Source organism: Rhagoletis pomonella, unplaced genomic scaffold (assembly GCF_013731165.1).
Source record: "Rhagoletis pomonella isolate Grant_MI unplaced genomic scaffold, Rhpom_1.0 Rhpom_scaffold_00008, whole genome shotgun sequence".
In the NCBI taxonomy this organism is placed as follows: Eukaryota; Metazoa; Arthropoda; class Insecta; order Diptera; family Tephritidae; genus Rhagoletis; species Rhagoletis pomonella.
Genome location: NW_023458562.1, coordinates 47,490,545 through 47,506,529, shown reverse-complemented (window position 1 = coordinate 47,506,529; position 15,985 = coordinate 47,490,545). Strand labels below are relative to the sequence as shown.

Genomic DNA, 15,985 nt, shown 5'->3' with positions numbered 1-15,985 from the left:
CCGCCGCCTCCGCCGCCGCCGCAACCACAACCACAATCACATTATATGACTCATTCACTTCATACTGCACACTCTACACACTCCACACATCATACACATTCATCCATAGTTTCACATTCACAGAAATTTCGTAAAAACAATAACGCCGCGGCCGCTGCCAATTCAAATAGTATATTTAGTCAGCGCGCAACTTCAATCCCCAACCACAGCAGCAACGCGGCAATGGCATTCAAGCAAGGCTTGCCCACAGCATCATCGATTTACCAAAGGAACAATAGTCGCCGGTTGCAGAATAATATGTCTGCTGGCGGTATGATGAGTGTGGTGCGTGCTGGTGGTGGTGGTGGTGGTAGTGGCGGTGTCGTCGCCACAACCAACGAGAAACCGCTTACCTTTTCCACTTCAAAATCGACAACTGCAAATGCTAACTCCAATCAGAGTCATCAGTTTACAAATTATACAAATTGCGACAACTCTAATAGGAATAGTTGCTATAATGCCGCCACCAATGTCGCCGATACCACTGCCGCTGCCGCTATCACAACCACAGCTACGATTTCCAATCCAAATAACGACAACAAAAATTATAGTTACCATAATTCATGTAACACAAATGCTGACATCAATAGCCACCAAATGAATGCCGCTGATGACGTTGATGACAACGCCGACGACGATCTGTTGATGATGACCGATAACACTACAACAACTATTAATTGTAAGTTTTTAACACAGCAATACTATTTATTATTGGCTTTTAGCGACCAACAAAACAAAACTACTCTGACTGGATATCGATTTTTCCTCTATACTCCTAATTTTCCTTTAACTGTACCTATTTATGTATGTATTTTATCAATTTACTTTGATTTACATATTACTTTTATTACGATTTTACACGTAAAATTTTTTACAAAAAATATTTCTCAGTGAAAAAAAGAAAAATGAAATAAAAATATTAATAAAAAACAAAAAAAATGAAGAAAAAAATAAAAAAATCATAGTAAAAAACAGGAGATATATTTTTTGAAAAAAAAAAATTATACAATGGCAATTTTACAAAATAATAAAAATAAAAAGAGATAAAAAATAACAGGAAAGTACAAAAAAGAAAATGAGTAAAAAAAAACAAAAAAACGAAAAACTTATTTTATTATTAATTTCTATTGATTTTATTTCACTGATTGTGCATATCTGCGATGGCAAGCAAAACGTTCAATTGCAAAAATCTTAAACCGTTTTAAGGGATCATTTACCTTACCTTTCGAGTCTAAAGTGTTTTTGCAAGGCAATTTCGAAGAGTGGCAACAGCAGTTTTCTGTTTTGAGTACTCACAAAGGCATGACATATGGGCTACATTTCTTTATTCATTTTGAACGTTTGGAATAAACCTTTTTGTTTACTTATTCTTTAGAACATTCTTGGTGATCTGTTAACGTATATTTCAAACGCATTCTGTTTATTCTGGCTGTGAAACGGGATGATCTGGAATGTATAAAGAAACGCAGCCATGGTGTCATGTTTCCAGAAATTCTAAAAAACGCTCTGGTTCAATAAAAAACATTTAAAATTCAATTCAATTGCAAGAATGAATATTGAATCTAATTCAAATTGTTATCAACGCCTTACCACGGAGGATAGTTAGTAATCGTATATTATTCAATTGCACCAAATATGAAATTTCAAAGTCTAAGTACTGATCTTTAAGATCAGTTTCATCGCTCGGAGAATTTTATCAAAATGATCAAGGATTTACTGCATTAATGGATTTTTTTTTAAAGAAATTAAATTGTTACTCGATTTTGTTCGCACATTTTCAAACAGCCCGGGTATATGAGCAGCGAGTACTCGCACACTTGTTCAATGCTCATTACTCGAAATTTTTCGAGCATGAGCTCGAGCAATTCGAGTTTTTTCAAGTAATTTGAGCAATGTTTTTTTTATTATATTGACATTTTTGGTAGCAACTTTTAAAATTTTTCAAATTATTCATATATAATGCAAAGATTGTTACATTGGTATTAAATAATATAATTTATTTAACATGAATTAGAAAGCAGCTGCTGACAAATACAATTTAAAAATTTTCTTTTGTTTATGAAATTGTTCAAAAACTCGAAAATTTTGAACAAACATTTGAGCAGTTGAGCAATGAACGAGTTTCGAGCGAGTATCGAGCTACTCGCAGTGCTCGATACCCGGGTATCTAGAGCTCTAGGCGCCATAACTTCTAGCTGGGCCAAATAATTCTCCTTCTTGTTTAAACATGGTAAACTTTTCTGGAGTAACTTAAATACAAAAAAAAAATATTCGAAAACAAATATTTTTTTTTTTTTTCAGATCGTAGGGGTCTCCCTTTTACATTTTTCTTCAGACCTTCGGCATTCGAAGTCGGACTTTAAAGTATGACATATCGATGTACTTGTCTCGAAGAGACAATTTTTTTTTATTCTAAAATTCATGGACATCAAGTACTCCGTTCTAGTACATACCACCAAATCTCAGTTCGTATCACTATAAAATATCCCCCTAATGTAAGTAAATTAAAAATATTCCAGTAGAACTATACAAATATTTATTGCCGAATGCAGGTGTCACCGAACAATGTAAAAAGCCGTGCCAGCCAAATAAAATACGATTTTTTTCGAAATCGCCTTGCAAAAATAATGTAGACTCAGGGGTGTAGAGCGAACTTTTTTTCGTTTACTTGCAAGGTGGTACGGCCTAATGTATACACATGTATATCTCTGTCATGCGAGTGTTTCTGCACAACAAATTTAATTCTCGGAGCATTACACATTCGGCCGCATGTCGTATTATATTATAGCTTGCCATAACAGAAATGTACATGTATTATAAGTATTCGTATATCTTACTGCACACCTTATTTCTCTAAGTGCGTTTTAGGGACCAATTCTGAATATAATCTCTTAGGATTCTCAAGGTTTTTTTTACTTTCGACGGAAATAGATTTTTATCAGTAGCAGTTTACCATTTAAAAAAACCACCGTTTAAAGTCATCTGTCTGCAATTTAGAAATATTTTAAGAGGGTTTTAAGTGGAAATTAACGAGATAAATCTGTCGAAAGAAACATTTGAGAGACAAAAAAAATGTTTTTTTTTTTACGTTTCCTTGAAAAAATTTATTAAAAAAAAATCCGACTAGGCGTTGAAATGACAAACAATTTGTGCCGTTCAGGAAATACCCTGTAGAAATGAACAATGGGCACGTTCAGAAGGCGCAACAGCTCAGTAACTGTTGCGATTGCACCTTTGAACGCGTTGTTCTGTACTTCTGATCAACTGAAAAGTTGCGTGTTAGATGATCGTAATATTTTTCTGATCATTTGAGACAACAGTTATTGACAGTTATTCCAGGAGAGGAGAAAACTTTTTATTGAATTTTTTTCAAGTATTTTGGAAAACTTTGAATATACCATTTTGCCTTTTTAAAGAAAAGCAAAACTCCATATGAATCAGAGGGATTCCGATCTTATTAAAAGATTTCATACTATTTGGCCTTATCGAATTTTCGGAGCTTCTTTTGGACTTACCAAATTTTTCCTTTCATTGAATATCGATGGCTGAGTGGAAGATCGACCTATCTCGGCAGCCAGTTCGAAAACGCTCTATCTCAAAAAACTTTTCAAGAACGCCCTATTTCTGAATTTAATTGAAAAACACCCTATCTCAAAATTCGGTTCAAAAACGCCCTATCTCACTTCAAAATGTATTGAAAATATGCTGATATAGGGCGTTTTTGAATCGACAGCTGAGATAGGGCGTTTTTGAAACGAATTCTGAAATAGGGCGTTCTTGAAAAGTTTTTTGAGATAGAGCGTTTTCGAACTGGCTGCCGAGATAGGTCGATCTTCCACTCAGCCATCGATATAAACGAGAAAACATCAAAAAGCAAAACGCTGAATTAGCAACAAGAGTTTACAGGGTGTACATAGCGCAGTGGTTAACGTTTCTGACTTTGCACATCGATTACGCAGGTTCGATCCCTGCTGAAGTCTAGAAAAAAGAAGTCTGATGAGGAGATGTGGTGATCTCCGAAACAGCTGCTATAACTTCTACCGCTTGGACTTTGTTGATTTTGCAATTTTTCCTAATAAACAATCGTGGTACATAGCTCAATAAAAATATTAAAAATAAAAAAGCACCTTTATCCTTTTCGAAACGATGCATTTTTAATTTAGCCAACCTCCTGCATCAAAATATGAGTTTTCATAAATAGTGGATATGTATTTTATAAAATTACTCCGCATATTAGTCTTCAAAATTGTAAAAAAAAATTGTGTAGCACAAAAATATTGTCGGGTGTTTACACGAATCCTTTTAGTCGAACCTTCCGAAAATAAGTTTGTCATTTGATGCCGAGTGGAAACACAGCATAATGTTTCAGAATGAATAAAATACTTTTTAAAAATTAAATGTAACAGATTGTTCTTTAGGGTAATAATGAAGATTTAGGCATCCAGTTATGTTTTAAGTGTTTTATTTAAAATTGAAATCAAAGCTCTACATGTATCACGCGTTATGTAGACCCGTCGTGGGAACAGTGCATACTTTTTCGCGCCATCCGCTTTATAGAATGTAATGCACCAAGTTATCTCCAAAGCTAAAGCAACGCGGTAGCGCTTTAAAGCTGTAAGGGTGCGCTTGGGCTTAGCTGCGGGCTGTCCCTAGCACAATGCATTGGTTATACACTGGCGTGGGCTGAAAATTCACTTTTTTTAGAATTTCTATTGCTAATATCAAAAATATGGTTCATTATGCCCTAAAAAAAACTATGCGAAAGGTGAAACATTTTGGTCAATATCTTAGGCTCGCCCAACTCTATTAAAGTTCCATGTGTTAAAAAAAAGTTTTCTTAGCTAAAAAAAAGTTTTCTTAGCTAAAAAAAAGTTTTCTTAGCTTATTTCTACAAAAAAACGCTTCTGAAATTTTAGTAAAAAGATATTAATTAATATATTTCTTGATTACAATTTTTTTTAAATTACTATTTATGGGTAAAAAATATTTTAGAATTTAAACCCTTTTTTTGTTAAGAAAACACACTTACGTTATGTTTTTTTTTATAAAATGTTTGATGAAATCAAATTTCAAGTCTTTCTATGTAAACTTTAATAAAAAAAAAAAATAAAATATAATATACCACGTTTCTATGGATGGACTAAAAAGTAGAAAATGATCTTTCCTACACCCAATGAATTTATATTGATAAGTTTTGACTTTAAAATAATAATTATAATAATTTCTTATATAATTAGTAATTTATAAATTATTTCCCAACCATAAATGAAAATTAAACAAAAATGATTAAATTAATCAATATTTTTTATTTAATTACAATTATCTTCGAAAGACGTAGTTCTATATAATTTGGTATTTTTGTAGAGCATCAAATTTTCGATTGAACTAAGCGAGAAAAAAAAATGCTGAGCACATTGAACTTAGATGGACTTTGACGAGCCTTATGCTGAATTTCCACTAGGCATTGAAAAGACAAAAAATGTATGCCAATTAAAAAAATGCCTTGGCGAATGAACTTAATGACTACTTTTTTAATGTAATGATACGAAAATTTTTTAATGCCCGACTTAGCCATTTGTCATTTTTGCCATTTAATGCGTAGTGGAAATCTAGCATAAGATATTGGCTCAAAATTTTCATATTACGCACAGATTTTTTTAGAGCTTAATGAACCATATTTTTGCTATTAGCAATAGACATTCTAAAAAAACGGATTATCGGCTACTATACACGGTGGTCGATTCTATTCAAGGTGCAAAGAACTGCGATGCTCTGCATCTGTTTGGCTCTACGCACAACTCCATTGGAAGCTATGTGTGTGTTCCTCGATATTCTGCCAATTGAAATTGCTGGAAAACAATCAGCATGGTGTGCCACCTTGAGGCTGAGGGAAATACCAGGCTGAAGATGGCAACACCGCAATCTTAAGGACCGTAGTTATACCGGACACGAATTACTCTCCACCAAGTCTGAACTTTACAGAGAGGTATAGGATTTCCATTCCAGACAGATATTTATGGTCAGCTCTCAAAGCGCTGTACAAACCGTGGCTATTGTCGCAGATCTCCAAAAGAGATGGAACTAGCAAGGGAAGCCTGAGGTATGGCTGAGAACAAAAGGTATGATCGAATCTAATGGCTCGATTACCGATAGCAACTGAACTTCAGTTGTATTGGCAGTGGCTGAAATGGTATTACAGATGCTGCGGAATTTTTGATTAAGATAAAAAAAGTCGACAAAGTTGTCGATAACGTTCTGAATAAAAATTAATGGGAAAATGTTCCCAAAGCGAACGAAATTTCAAACAACATCTTCGGAAATAAGTCTCCGGAACGTTTAGCAAAGAACAAAACGGGAGCAAAAGTCTAAGCAACTTTCTCTGGAAGAACAATTTGTGAAATAAAGTCTAAGGAACGTTCTGACAGAGAACGAAACGGGAACAAAGCTTCTCTGAACCACTCGCGAAGAACGGAAGCCAGAACAAAATGTTTCTCATAGGCTGCATTAGTTTGAAATGTTTGAATATTAAAATTCCTCAAAAAAGAAGTATGTAAAAATAATTATTGAAATTAATGGTGCGGCCGCTATGGTGTAGGGGTTAGCAGTGCGCGCTACCACTCCGCAGGGCAGGGTTTTAAGCCCTGGTCAAAGCAACATCGCAAAAAACAATAAAATAAAAAAATATTTTTATGGAATATGGAAGGCAACCGAACTTCAGTTGCGTTACTAGTTGCCGAAACAATATTACAGATGGCAACTGGCAACTGCAGTTGCTGCAAAGTGTGTATTCACCGAAAATTGAAAGGTATTGTTGTATTGACCGAAAATTAAAAAGTATATCAAATATTTTAGTTTATAATAGTTTGAACGATATTAATATTTTGCAATGTATGTAATTAGCATTTACAGAATATTGTGAAAATAACAACAAAACAATAACTTGAAATTTTAGTTTCCGTGGAGCACGCGCGTTTGGTGTAACAAAAGCGAACCTTTGATTGAAAATTTCGTCCTCTATCAACTGAGGTACCTCTTTCAAAGCTACCGTCATGCCAAATTTCCAAATTGAAGTCATTGCCATGGGACTTCCTTTTGCGAAAAATTTAAGCGCTGCGAAAGCTTTAAGGAGCGGAGGTATTGAAGTTCAACGAAGTCGTTCCTCTGTGTATTGACCAGCTTACAGCTTATTTTGGAAGTTTGGAATATGCTTTGAATCTGAACACATACAGTTAATAAATTAAAACCCTTTACAGCGTTATCTTTTGACTTTATCTTCAAAAAATAGTTCACTGAACTTAGCATTATTGCAGACTTTTATTTAAAACTCTTTATTTTAATAATTTCATTTTACTAGTATAGCTTGTTTACAACCATGATTCAATTATAAAAGTTAGCTCAGAAAACAGTTTTCTCGCTCCCTCTTGACAAAATCGGCTCCCTTAGCAAGGCCCTAGGCAAGGTCACTAGTGAACAGCGTTGCCAGGTTGACGTTTTTAACGTCATTTTGACTTTTTTGTATCCTGTGACGTTTTTTAACTTTCCAGTAATTTTTCTCTGTTACTAAATCTTGTAAGTAGAACTGATTTTGGATTATTTTCTTAATAAACCTTTACAAGCTTTGAAGAAGCTGCTTCAAAAGATATTTATTCTTTTTGACTTAACCCTTATTGAAGCGCATTAAGAATATGACACAATTAGTCGCATGCGGCCCCTTATTGAAAATGTAATGAACGTAAAAAGGCTGAAATATTGCAATGTTCCTTCTTAGCAGAACGTAATTTAGCATTTTCGACAACCGACCACTTAAGCAGACATTTGACCAGAAAAAATATATATACTAAAAATCAACGCGATTCTTTAGCACCTTAAAACTTGCACATTATTTCCCTGGAATTTAATGGGCTAGCAACCTGCATACTCAAACAAATTCTAAAAAATCTTAATAAAAAGTTGAAAATCTAGCTGAAATTTTGCATGTTTTTCATAAAGTTCACAAAGTTTGAAATGTGGATTTATATTCTGTTTGCTATATAATGAGCCAGGCTTTTATATAAAAATAATAAACATTAAATAAACAAAAAAGAAACAGCCCAAATCGATGTCTTAATCAGCTGATCACAAGTATATGTATAAAATTATTTTTATATTAACGATCTCAAACCAGTTTAGAAGGAATTTTAAATGTGACAGAGCAAATGACATTTTAATATACCTTACGTACATATGTACCTTTGTATATAATATAAGTTTAATAAGAACAGTTCTTTGTGCATACATTTGAAAAAGACCTTTTTGAGTAGGAAATGACGTTTTTTCAGGCCAAGAGTTACGTTTTCTCATGCCGAAGACCTGGCAACACTGCTAGTGAGCAAACCTTTAATTATTGAATCAGGGTTTACAACCACTTGCTGTCAAATTCCGATTATAGATAACTCTACGGCAACTGACGATAGTTGCTATTCGTAATACAAGTTTGCTTTTCAGTTGCATTGCCAGCTGACAACTGAACCGTAGTTGCGTTGCTATCCGTAATCGATCCATTAGTCAACAAAAGACTTAAGACGCGAACTTTTCTTGCACAAAAAATTAAAAATTGTTCCATAAATGGACAGTTCACCCAAATGATAAACCATCTGGATGTTGAAATGATCCCGCTTTCCCCTGGCTTAGAATTACAATCTTGCTTTTCACTGAAACGAATTTTCATCCTAACATGCAGACGCCCCTCTAAGTTATCAACACTTTTGTTCTCGTTTTGTTTTCTACCTGAACTTTCCCCTGACTTTTGTTTTTATTTGATCCTCCTTGAAAGCGTTCTCGATACTTTCGTTTTCATGGGAAAAGTTCCCGAAAGTTTCGTTCTCACTCTGTTCTCCTTGACATCGTTCTTGAAAGTTTTGTTCTTTTTGAAAACGTTGCCGAACCGTTTGTTCTCCTCTTGTTCCCGTTCAAACGATTTGTGCAATTACACCGCGCTACCAATTTAGTTTTTTTCTGCAGCCGAATAAGTATGGCACATTTCTGTTAAAGGATATCGTGTTGACCAAAGCTATGGTGCAGTTTGGAGGAGTTAGAATTTTGATGTTTGAGGAAAGTCTCTTCATATGAAGAGTTGACAATTCGTACCCGTTATTCGGCTCAGTAGTATTCCCCCTTCTCTGTACTATTTCCTTCAAGAGTGACAATACCAATATTGCAACCCCTAAAAAAAACAAGTAAAAATGCAGTACATACATTTTGGTTTCTTTACATAGTGGTAATTTATTTAGTAGTTTATTTTAAATTCTTTAGCTCCTTACTGAGTAATCTACTGACCTTTGTACAAAGCGGAATTTCGAAAGAAACTGAGTTAGGGTCTTTCTATATTCATGTGGTGGTTGGAAGTGGATGTGCTTAGTGACAGACATCAAAGCTAAGCTCCTTAAGACTTTATACTTGTGCTACAAAGCTCCTTTAATGATTCGTTAACATACTAGTGCAATAAAAACAAAACTCAGACGTGTTCGACTATTACAGCGAGGAAGGAAAGTTTTATATTCTCTTTCAGAAATATATGTTTCACCAATCAGTTTTAATTTTTATCAGCCATCCATCATCTTTACCAAATTTCATAATTCCCTGTTCCTAAGTACAATTAGAGCACATGTCCAGTTTCAGCAAAATCGGTTCAGGGTAACTATTATTTCCACCTGCCTCCATATAGTCGAAACACTGTGCGACCATAGAAAAATAAATCGAATCGATTCAGAAAAATATTTTGAACAACATATCGATCCGAAAACTGGGCTCGAATCGTAACATCCGTTCACGGATCGAAAACCATACGAGAGAGAATTACGTGATACCGCCAGTCGTATAAGATGAATGAGATAAAGAGTACGTTCACGTATGCCATAATCCGAAAAATGTGTTTTACGTGACGAGTAATACGATATCGTTTGTGACGATTCGAGCCCAGATTACCTGGGGGGTGTAAAAATTGAATAATGACGATTTTTCGAATATAGTTAATATACTAAAATGACTAGCTGTCAAATATAAGTAATATCTATTATTTTATTTTTTTGAAACACTATGTATATATTTAATACACAACTTTGTATTCGATAAAATTTTTTAATCGACGCGCATAAAACTTTGCTCTGACAATGCGATATTTTAACCCAAATTTGGAAACATTCTGGCTCGTCTTTGATGACTTCGGAATATGTATGTGCTATAGACTCTGCTAATTCTATTGCGCAGCTATTTCGATTGGCCGGAATTGCAAATGCTGTAGAACGATTGAAGCCATAAAACGACCATTTTTAAGTTTTCTCCCACAGATGAGATCAACACTACTTTGAATTCATTTCAGTAAAATTGTAGAAAATCGATTTGAACCGCCGTTGCCGAGATTTCATCGCATCTTTTAGAAATATGACGGGTTCTGTGCTGCCTTACAAAGTCATATTCTGGTTTCACATCATTTTTTCCCAAATAACGCCGAACTCTCTATTAAAGCATTGATCTTTTTGTAGTCGTTTATTTGAGTAGTCCACTTGCAAACAGCGTTATGTGATTTTATAATAGTAAGCCATAAAAAAAAAAAAAAAACGTCTACAACAACAAGTAACATCCAAATTGTATATTTCTTTTTATTATCAGAAAATTTGGATAAATAAGAGCCTAATAACATTAAAAATCAAAATCGCAGTGTAGTAGTTTTTGCAAATTTTATATATAGAAATTAAATATAGCGAGTTTTGAAACAGTAAGTTTTATATAGCCAGCTTTTTTAAGCTTTTCGCGTTCTCTCTTCCATGAAGGTTAGACTGCTTGTTTTTAATACGTCTTCCACGACTACCACGTTTTTCTTTCTAAGTTCATCAGAAGATGGAGACTTTTGAACTTGTATAAATACGTACAATAAATATTATAGCGACTTTTGAAAGTATATATATACAGACATTAAGTATTATAGCGACTTTTGCTAGAGTAGCTAACATTTGATGCTATTTTTTTCAGAATATATAACGATTTTGCAATGTATTGTTAGTGGACATGAAACTACTTTAAATACTGGTACGATAACCACCAACAACTAAAAATCGAAAAAAATTTATATAGCGCACTTTGCAAGTGGACTACTCATTTCATGAAATGAATTTAGTGTACCTTCAATCAGAAAGTATTGTATCGATGATATCAAGGCGAAAAAATATAAGGTGGTATCGATTGAACAAATACAACAATTACTTGTATTTTGTTTTTGCTTTTAGCGGGCCATTGACAAAATTCAGCTATTCTTCCCCGAATGAAAAAGGGCGACAGAAAATGCAAACACTCTCACGTTCTCACTCACTCACTAACGAAATTCAAAATTTTGACAATCAAACGCTACCCACAGCTGATGAAACAACACCACCTTATATAAATTCGCCTTGGATGATATTTAAATTTTCATTGCAGCAACGTTAGCAAAATTTAAATTTATTGAAAACAAACGAATTTCATAATCATTCATGAAATGCTGTCATTAAACGAATCTGAGTGCGGCTATAAAAGTTCTGTTAGATTTTTCATCTTGAACATGATGTTTTTGCAGAAGTATAAAGAACATATAAAATCGAAGTCCAGTAGCTTTTTGTAGAGACCAAATACGCCGGATCACATACTGCTATCAAAATGCTGCGAGTATTTTACTTCCTCTAATATATGCAAGCAATCCCGAAGGATTTGACAGATTTAGCTCTGAATGTCCACCGCTTTTTTGATACATTTTTCAATTTCAAAGCGTTTTCTTGATGCCGTGGCAACCGCTCGTATTTTATTGTAGAGAATCGAAACCTCCCTCATACCTTTCTAGTTGATCTAAGTGTGACGTTCAGTCGAAGTCACTAGGAGAGATTTATTAGGCCGTAGACTTTTCAAAAATATGGACAGATATAAAATATGTATACTCAGATAGATACATATTAATATGAGGTATGCACCGCGACTTCGTGATCTATTGTGCCCTCTACTCTTCACAATGTTTCTTCTAAGCCTAACAGCCGTCACAAACCTTAGCTCATCACTACTGTGATTTCTGCTGCACCTTAAAGTTTACCGCTGCAAAAAATATGCCCCTACAACACAAATTTTTAAGTTTTTAAGCACCTAAAATCGAATTGCTGTAGCGCACTACAAATCACAATAGTGATGAGCTAAATTAATCATTGAGCCTATACTCCTCTCACGTGTTCTGCAAACGGCGTCACACTCATCAAGGATTTTGTAATGAGGTCTTTTTGAGGGTATTTTAACCCTCCAAATATAAAAAAAAAAACTTTAAATTACGTGCGCTATGCACTGATGCGTGAATCGACTGTATTTAAAATTTATGTCCTCAAAGGTCTATAGTAAAATTTATCGAGCGATTCCCAGAAGATAATTTGGGAAGACCTTCTTAAGTAAAGCCATTCTAAAAGCCCTACTCAAGAAGGGCTGAAAAAAGTGCTTGCCTACATGGTTTCTAGAAGGCCTTTTTCCATTTACAATTTACACGAATGCGTAAATTTACATACATATATTATTTAACATTACAACTGAATTTAAATATGCATTTTATATTACAACAAAACATATTTGATAGAACCTTAAATAAATACCTTAAAGGAGTATGATTTTTATGAATTAAAGAAGCGGCTTTATAAGAACTCCTCCAAAATACGTCCTACAAAATCCCTTCTGGAAGCCCTTCTATGGGTAGCGAAAGCAGAAGGCCTTCAACTTGTGCCACTCCATCCAAAAATAAGAAAAGAATGTAGATTGGAAGGCCTCTAGACTATCAAGAAGGCCTTTTGAAAGGCTTATGCTCCTGAAATTACCTGCTGGCTTTTTACTTAGAATGTTTCAACCCTTTAATTCCTAACAAAATGGCTTTTTTGACACTTTTTTTTTAAGATGTTTGTTAATAATGGCAGTTGTTGGTTGAATTGCTCTACAAAGGCGTTCGCCGTTGTGTTTGCAAATTTAACAAAAATCACTAAAGGTGATGAATTTGTAGAGCTCATTATAGTATCCCAGCAAACATTTGGAGTCATAAATGAGTCTTTAAGGAGTCCCATTTCGGAGCGTTTGTGCTCATTATGAGCTCATTTAAGAGTCCGAAATGAGGGTGTTTCCCTTCCTGCGAAGGTCGGCCTATATGAGCTTAAATTCATACATCAAATGAGCCTCAATATGAGTCATATTGGACTCTTATTGGCCTCATATACGGCTCATTTTGGACTCTTTTTGAAGCTCTTAAATGACTCTTATTGGCCTCATAAATGCCTACTTTCGGAGCTCCTTGTATGCTGTTCTGTGACTCCTATTGGCTTTATTCTTCAACTCTCTTAATGAACTTACTTTAGAGCCATGTTAGCAAGGAATTCATTTCAAATACTGTTGGATATTTATATACAAACCTCTGCGCATACATATATACATATGTTCATATATTGCAGCATTCATGTAATAGCAGTTGCTGCAGCTAAATTTTGTTTATTTTTCCTTCCTAATTATTTTTCATATCTGTATAAACAAGTTTAGATATAAATTTCTAGTCGTTATTGTTTTTATACTGGCACAAAGTGCTGGCTCATAACTTGGATCATATATGACTCCTAAAAGATTCATATAAGAGTAAAAAAATGTTTGTTTTTGAAACTCATATTTCTTACTTACCTAGGACTCCTTTCCGACTCATATATTCTGAGCGCTCAGAATATGTTTGCGGGGAAGTATTCTTTTATGTCACAGAGACAAAGAAACGGACTTAAAAACTTATTGCCGGTTAAGTAGGCAAGCAGTTCGCATGACTCGTAAGCTCCTTTTGGGTAAGTTTTTTTTTTTTTTGATATGCACTGATAAGCTGGCTTGACGTCTTTTTCGAGGTTGAATAGTTGAGATTTTCCTAGACTTAGGTTGACCTATTTATAACGTTTCAACATATATTGTACTTTTCTTCTATCGTCTATAAGAATTAGTTATACAACATATAAGCGAAAACTCCAATTCACCTCTGTGGGTAAGCTATTCTAGTGTTGTAAGTAAAAAACATAACACGGCAAAATATGTAAAAAAAACCAAAGAATGATAGAAAAATACTGAAAGTATTTAAAACTATTACTTGGCATTAAAACTCTTATATTAAAAATAATTTCAGCAAAATGAGCCCTCTTACAGAACATTCGTTTATACATTTTTTCTGCTCTCTCTTCCACAGCGTAAATTTTATATTTGTAAGGACTCACACACATATAAATACATCTATAAATATATATAACCTAGTTTATAAGGACACACTGGAAGCGAGTAAATCTGGTTTGAATGACCACACTCAGTTGCGTGTATGAAATAACTCCTCAACTCATTTGTAAGTATGATTTGGAAGAAGATGCTTGTACGTACGTACCTATTGTAGTGATCAATGCAAAATACTCAAATTAAAAAAAAAAAAAATTAAAACCTTTAGAAGAAGCAAATCGTCGATGTTTTTGCAAAAACCGCCCGAGATTTGTTAACGCTGAATTGCAGGCATCGAGATTTATGCATAAAAACAACAGATTTGTAAAATAGTAGTAAATAGAAGCCCGTTTTTTCGCTCTCCTGTAAAATTTGAGTGCCGGAAGATAGGCGGCATTTCCAGAAAAGTATCTTTAAAGGCCTTCTTTCTGCATTGATAACGACGATACGTATGTATGTATGTATACAAGTTAATATATGTAACTAAGAACATACTGATTTTTTTATTTACTCTTTGCCTCTTCTCCAGTACCTTTTAACTACAATTTTAAAACGTTGAAGCGTTTTTTTGTTTGGGTCCAAAGGAATAATCCCTACACCCAGCATTGTCTCATCGTTGGATCTTGCCGTTGTGAACTGCTTTTTGTCGCTTTTTTCCGTCACGCAGTAAGGACAATTGTGCTTGAACGGATGTTGCTGGCATTATGACTTATTGGCCAAACAGTAGTTGGCAACACTTTAAACCTCCCCTACATACCAGTAGAAACACCTTCTTCTTCTCTTAAGCAACTGTACTCGGATAACAATTCGCAATAATTGTTATTTAACTCTTTTTTTTTGCAGCGATTTTGCAACTCAACAGAAAGAGAAAGTATGAGGCAAGCGCTGTTGTCGCACCATTTCACAAGAAAAAAAGAACAAACAACCGCAACAACAACAAGAAACAACTGAATTTTTGTTTATTTGATTTTAGGCTTTTCATATCATCACTCGACAATGAGTGATGACCGACCAACACAGAACATGACTTGACTCTGGTTTTGGTTATGGCCTACCTACACTATATCTCATGAACTCATACAGTCATTATTTACAATTAGTTAACTAAATACTGCTAAAGGATATAATTTTTCTACTACACTTTTCGAAGATAATGAAAAGCCAGCAAAGTTGTCTTTTAATAACAACCGCCACACACCCCTCACCACTCTACTCTACTCCACTTCACTTCACCCAAATCCACTTCGATTCGATACCAATTAAACTCGACTCGTCTCAACTATAAAAGTTAAGCTCGCCTGTTTATTGAAATTAGAAACAAGTACATATATTGAAAGTGTTACTTAATGCTGAAAAAACGAAAAAAGCAAAGATGAAGCAACAATGAAGCGAAAGAAAGTTTGAAAACTGGAGAGAAAAAAGGTAAAGAAAAAATTTAATAATCATTACAAAAAAAGTTTAAAAATATTCCCAAATTACATTTTATGCATAATTTACATTAAAAATAAAATAAATAAAAAAAGTTTCAAAAATAAAGCGCAAAAAAAGATTACAAAAAAATATAAAGCATTTGTAGTTAATTCATTGAAGCGTCGTTAAGTGTTGTATTTGCTGAGAAAAGCAACGAAGTTTGTAAGTAGGTAAAAAAGTATGGGTTTTTGTAACGAAGTTGTTTGGTATGATGCTGCTTGGA

At 34.1% G+C, this 15,985-nt stretch overlaps 1 protein-coding gene across 1 annotated transcript; it reads left to right on the top strand.

Annotated features, from left to right (window-relative positions):
• Positions 1–26: 26 nt before the first annotated feature.
• Positions 27–15,650, top strand: LOC118745015 (putative uncharacterized protein DDB_G0282133). Its single transcript, XM_036478521.1, has 3 exons — positions 27–718; positions 14,273–14,422; positions 14,822–15,650. Exons 1-2 carry the CDS (start codon positions 46–48, stop codon positions 14,275–14,277), a joined length of 678 nt encoding a protein of 225 aa, XP_036334414.1. The 5' UTR covers positions 27–45; the 3' UTR covers positions 14,278–14,422; positions 14,822–15,650.
• Positions 15,651–15,985: the final 335 nt, after the last annotated feature.